The sequence below is a fragment of the Grammomys surdaster genome, unplaced genomic scaffold (genome assembly GCF_004785775.1).
Source record: "Grammomys surdaster isolate TR1022 unplaced genomic scaffold, NIH_TR_1.0 62, whole genome shotgun sequence".
NCBI lineage: Eukaryota > Metazoa > Chordata > Mammalia > Rodentia > Muridae > Grammomys > Grammomys surdaster.
This window is the reverse complement of record NW_021604564.1, coordinates 1,439,281-1,445,604: the sequence shown is the minus strand read 5'-3', so window position 1 is coordinate 1,445,604 and position 6,324 is coordinate 1,439,281. Positions and strand designations below refer to the sequence as shown.

Here is a 6,324-nt window from a genome sequence, read left to right as displayed (position 1 = left end):
GGAGAACACACAGGAGCACACACATATAGGAGCACACACACATAAACACACGTGCACACATACTGTTGGATTCTAAGATCCAAAACCAGGGGATGCGCTCCCACAGAAACTCACGGACAGGACTTGCTGCAATAACATGACGTTTAATGATTCCAGTATACTGGGGTTCTCTCCCATGCAAGCAAGAAGAGAACCCCGAGTTGGAGCTAAGAATAGTTTTTATATAGTTTAGGGGGTAGAATAGAGAAAGTGTCTAGGCACAATATGATTGGCCGAACAGTGTGACTTTTAAACTGATTGGTCTTTGGAGAATGAGGTGGCAAGGACCTCCCTTGTCTGTCTTCCTGCTCTGGGCCCTCCTCACCCACAGGTAGATCCCCTCCCCCATGGTCTGAGGAATGTTAATCAGCCTCTCCCATCCTCCTCTGAATGTTAATCCAGCAAGTGTCCTGTGACTAAGGAGTGTGCCCCTCCAAGGGTGTGTCCTGGAACAGTGGGATTCTTTTAATCTTAAATTCAAACCAAGACACAAAAATCCTACATTTAGACCCAAAAGTCTTATAATATATAAACAGATGCACACACATATACACAAATCTTTAAACAATAGCGGGGTGATGGGGTGAATATGAACAGAATATTATAAGCACATTGAAGATGTCATGATGAAGCCCACTGCTCTGTGTGCTGTGTGCTCCTTCTAGCTTCATCTTGTTACTGGGATGAACCACTGACTAAAAGCAGCTTAGGAGAGGACAAGGCTTATTGCAGCTTCTGGGCAACAGCTCACCGCTGAAGGAACACTGCTTGCTGGCTCAAACACAGATCCCAGTTAGCTAGCTTCCTCATACAGCCCAAGACCACCTTCCCTAGGAATGAATGGTGCTACCCACAGAGGGGCTGTGCCCTTCTTCACAATTAACAAGACTATCTCTCACAGACATGCCCATAGTTAAATCTGATCAGGTCAGGCCCTCACCTGAGACTTCCTTCCAATTGCCTCTGTGCTATGTAAAGTTGACATTTAAAACTGACTAGAGGCCGGGCGGTGGTGGCGCACGCCTTTAATCCCAGCACTTGGGAGGCAGAGGCAGGTGGATTTCTGAGTTTGAGGCCAGCCTGGTCTACAGAGTGAGTTCCAGGACAGCCAGGGCTACACACAGAAACCCTGTCTCGGAAAAAAAAAAAAAAAAAAGAACTGACTAGAGCAAATAAATGAATGAATCTGCCACTTTCAAAAGTTAGGTAACGGCGAAAGGATAAGACCCAGCCCCTCAATGTGCCAGATTCATTGCTCCCATTTTGCAGATGTGAAAGACTGAGACAGAGTGAATGTTCAGAGCTCAGCCCTGATGCCCTCCACCAAGAGCTCCATGCAGGCACTACAAGATAAAAATGATCTTGCCCGCCAACCCTGGTACCATGTGTTAGACCTCGGCGCGCAGCTTAGAACAGACAACACCAGATCAAACGGTTGGGAGGGATTATTAGGGCAGAGGGCAAAGGTGGGGAGAGAAACGGGAGAAGATGTCAGAGAGAAAAAAGAGCAAGGGGGAGTTCTGCCTATTTATATGGGTGGTGCCCTAGCCTTTTCCCAGGTAAAGGTGAGGTAGCCAGGTGGATTCTGGGAGTGTATGGCGGTTGCCTTGGCAATGATGTAGAGTCGCCTCGGTCCCCTAGATGTGATGTCACTGAGTTCAGGCCTGATAGCAACACCACGGCCAGCTGTTTCGACAGGATTGACTCTGCCAGCTGGTGGGAATACTCTCCCACTCGACAGGTATTGACTCTGCAGGCTGGTGGGAACACTCTCCCACTCGACAGGTATTGACTCTGCAGGCTGGTGGGAATACTCTCCCACTCTGGTGTGAGAAATCTGTCATTAAGATGAAGAAATTTGGAGCCAGGGCTGGAAAAAGGTGGGAATACAGAGACACTCTTCAAGTTTGATAAGTAGGAGCCTCTGAACTGAAGTTTCCCTTTCCTGGGATACCATTGAGGAGACTGAGCAGAGGTTCCAGACCTCACTTAAATACAATAAACTATGACAGACAGAGAGCTAAGGTGATTGCCAAGAGCCAGACATTCTGGATCCAGATCCTAGACTTACATTCTTTGGGACTAGTGACAATGAATTTGGCTTCTCTGAAACTCAGGTTCCAAATCTATAGAGTGGAAATCAAAGAATTCCTCTCAATTTTGGTGTGGTGGTACATTCTGTAATCTCAGAGCTCAAAAGGCAGAGGTGGGCAGATCTCTGTGAGTTAAAGGCCAGCCTGGTCTACAGAGTGAATTCCAGATCAGCCAGGGCTATGTAGTAAGACACTGTCAAAATTTAAACAAACAAACAAACAAAAAACCTGTAGAGAGGCTCTACAGTTTAAGGCCATCCTGGATTACATAGAGCTTATCTAAATTTTTTTTTAAAAATTAAGAACTCAGTAATTCTGGAGTCCTCTCCTGGCTAGAATCTCCTGTGAGGAGCTGGGGGGCATGGATCAGGGGTAAAGTCCTCCTCCTCATCCTGCCATGACCCTTTACACCCATTGAGAATCTCCCAGTGAGGGACTGGAGCCCCTAACTCAGGGCGGGTTTTTGTCTGGTGGGGAGGAGGGGTCTGGACACATGCCACCTGTTCTGCATCATCAGGAAGCTGAAGCCCTTCTACTACAAGATTGTGACTTCCTTGTTTGTGCCTCAGTCCCCTGCGGGCCACCCTATAATCTCCTGCTGTTGGCGAGGCAAGACTCTACATTTTGAGGTGTTACAAGTAGCACCGCGTCCCAGGCCTGGTCGCCCACGTGCCCTCTTTCAGCTCGAAGATGAGAGATTTGCCAGCATGTCTGCCCTCGTTCAGTTACATGACTCCCAGGCGCCCACTGTCCCAGGCCACAGGAGCTGTGGTCTCCAAGCCTGTGAGTTGGCAGAGGCCGCTGCCTGCACAGCCTCAGTGAGGATGTACTCACAGACAGCCCGCCTGCAACCAGGCCTTTCAGGTACTCAGTACTGAGGATTCTTATTATTATTTCAGACAGGGTCTCATGTACCCCAGGGTGGGATTAAACTCACTGTGTAGTGGAGGATGACACTGAACTACTGATCCTCCTGCCTCCACCTCTGCTGGTCTTGTCTCACAATTAAGAACTAAGAAATGCCATCACCAACGTGGCCAGCAGATTGATGGTATGGTTGGTAGCATCTTCTCCTCTCAGAATGGTCCCACAGCCTTTTCACCTTTTTTTGTCTAGCAAGTGGAGCTCCAGTCAGCCTACAGATTTGGACCACTCAGGAAGAGGTGAAGATGGCACCAGACCAGGCGAGGGGCCCCCAAAGTGGCAGCTGCTCAGAGATTGGCTCTGCCATTCTCCCTTAAGTGAACTCAGTCCCCTAGACCCACCTTGGGTTTTTACTCTGGTCAGCTGAGAGGCTCTCAATACTGACACAGGGCCATAAGTGTGTATTCAAGTGTGTATGTACGTTAGGCTTGTCAGCCTAGCTACCAGAGAGGTAAACAATCTCTGATTCAAGGCAACCTACACTATCCACTAAGACTCTCTCTCTCTCTCTCTCTCTCTAAAAAAAAAAAAAAAAAAAAAAAAAAAAGGTGGGGAAGGGCTAGGGAGATAGTGCAGTGGACAAAATGCTTGCCATGCAAGCATGAGAACCTGAGTTCAGACCCCATGTTTTAAAAGCTTGGTGGTGCATTTTGTTATTAGAGACAGGTAGGGCTCGCTAGTAAGGAATCCCCAGGCCAGTAACAGAAAACCTGCTCAAATGGTGCCTGAGGGACAGACAACTCTAATGTTATCCCCTGGCATCCTTATGCATGTGTGTGCATACCCACAAATACACAGACACATACACCTTTAAATTTTAAAAAGAATAGTATCCAGAATTCAGAACCCTCCCAAAGTGTTAAAGGTTTGTCTTTGAGGTTGCAGACACTGGGGAGACACTCAGTTACTGGGCTGAACCAGTAACTGAACCAGTAGCTGAAGCAGGAGAGCCAGCTGCTTGTGTCTCATTTCCACCCCCTCTGCCGAGCCATCTTCTCTGTACACACTCATATCTCCTTGTCTCTAAAGCACCCCTTGCTTTTGAATCTGCCCTGCACTGGACAGGCAGTGAACCCACATTGCTGAAGGGCCTACCTCATCTGGGAACTATGGCAGACAGTCTCAGAGCCTCTGATGGACAGCTTCATGCAAAGGCTCCCTCCAAGCCACTCCAGTCACCTTTCCTGGCCTCTGAACACCCCCCCCCCCCCCTACTGCCAACTCCTCCCCCGAGTGCTCAGCACTCAGAGAAAGAATCCCAGACCAAGCTATCCAGAGCCTGAGGTCTGGTGGTGGGAAGCCAAGGAAGAAGAAGAGGGGGACAGATTCTTCATAAGACCACAAGTTGAGGTCTCATTTTGCCCCTCTGGCCACCCTTCCTGCCTGCTGGGTCCCCCAAATCGGCCTTTGGACCCTGCAGTTCTGCACACTCTCAGAAACTTGTTTGTAGCATACCATCCTGGGAGCACTGCTCTACACCTGCTGCTGGTGGATGGCCAGGTGGGTCATCTGGTAGGACCCTCCTCAGCAAGAAGAGAATCTGTGACTTCCTGGGGAGCTGTGAACAAATGTCTGCTCACCATAGATAAGGCACCAGCAGGCAGAAGGAAATGATTTCAACTGAGTCTAGCTTAGTGACCTGGAAAGTCTGTGGGGTTGCTTCCCCCAGTACAGCTGAGAGGTTACTCACAGGAGCACTGGTGACTCAGAGGCAGCATCATCACTTAAAATGCCCAAAGCCAGCTTGGGAGTCGACGCACGAAGCCTTGTTCCTAGCATCTCCTGCAGGCAGCTCTAGAAACTGTTACTGCTTATGAATTTTGTGAACCATGTAAGCTTCAGAGATTGCCTGAGACTTGCAAGTTTCTCCTACTTTCCTAGTCTTGTCAATTCCCTTCTCTTCCTAGAAGCCTGCCTGCTCCTTCCAGGCAAGAGTGTTTCAGTTAGGAAGAAATGCTTCACCACAGGAACAGAAGGCAGGCTCCGTGGGATAGATCACCAGCACATTCTGTTTTACCTCACTTTGTGATCTCCTGTCAAGGCTATAGGCCTCCTGGGAGTGACCAAGAGTCAGCAGAGTGCCATGGGTGTCCCCTCTAGTCTGGAACTACTCACACTTCCTCATGGCCATCACCTGAGGTTGGAGGTGCTGGAGAGGTGAGGTTGGGGGCGGGGTAACTCCCTAACCTATGGTGTTCCGCATGGTGAAGGTGACTAAGCAACCCACTTCCTGCCTCCCCTCCCATCACAAACTCTCCTGCTGTTCCCAGACCCTTGCATTCCACCTCTATAGGATTGAGACGCTGGCGCTGGCCAAGGGCCCTGGCTGTGCTGGGTTGTTCAGGGCCCCTGGAGGAGTGCGCATCTGCTCTGAAAGGCCTGGTGGAGTTGGCATTGGTGCTGAGGCCAGGAGAGACAGGGGACCTGCTGGGCTCATGGGCGCCCTGCTCATGCCCCAGGTGTGTTGGGAACAGGGATGGGGAGGAAGCCTAGGTGTAGGTGACAGAAAAGGGAGGATCAGGTGGGATTCCTGTCTCTGTATCCAGGTGTCCAGGTTAGAGAGCACCTGGCATTAGCGTCATCTGCGAAGGAGCCACACAGAGGCTGCGGTGGTCTTTGAACAGGAGCTGAAGCAGCTGATGAAGCTCTGGATGAAGGTGCAGGTGAGAGGCCTTGACTATGCCTTACCTGCCTTGGGCTGTTTCTTAACCCTAGCCCTCCCTTCCTAGTCACCTTCCTCAGGTTTCTTCCCAGCCCCAGGCTCCTACCCCGCTCATCGCTCCCCTCCCTGCCCTAAGTTTTCCTCTTCCCCCTTTTAGGCTTCCTGCTCTGTGCTACCACCTTTGCCATATGTTCCTCCTCTGCCCCAGCCTCCTCCCAGCTCCAGGCTCCCCTCCTTGCTTCAGGCTTCTCCCCTGGCCTTTGCCTGAGCCATTCAAGTCTTCCCCGCCCCTACTCTAGGTCCTAGACTCCTCCCTGGCCTCAAGCCTGGCCCAATCCTAGGTCCTTTCTTCTTTAACCAAATCCTTCCTCAATCCTAAGCACCTCCTCTTCTCTAGGCCCTGCCCCTAGCCCTGACCTCGCCCCACCCCTCTCAGCCCCCAACCCTTACTCAGCAAGTCTTTTACCTAGCCCTTGTTCCCGCCAAAGCTCTGCCCTATGCTGGCCCCCAACCCAAATCCTACTCTTCCCACAGTACCCTGCAACCCTGGAGAGCACGTGTGGCACCAGCAGTGTGCCTGCTGGAGGGTGAGCTCAACTACCAAGC

General features: G+C 50.6%; 1 protein-coding gene across 1 annotated transcript; it reads left to right on the top strand.

Annotated features, from left to right (window-relative positions):
* The first annotated feature begins 4,667 nt into the window (after window positions 1-4,667).
* Window positions 4,668-6,309, top strand: Sh2d3a (SH2 domain containing 3A). Its single transcript, XM_028757239.1, is given in 6 exon segments — window positions 4,668-5,213; window positions 5,327-5,487; window positions 5,490-5,515; window positions 5,603-5,696; window positions 5,699-5,719; window positions 6,116-6,309. Coding segments are annotated over 6 exon segments (570 nt in total). The 5' UTR covers window positions 4,668-5,139.
* Window positions 6,310-6,324: the final 15 nt, after the last annotated feature.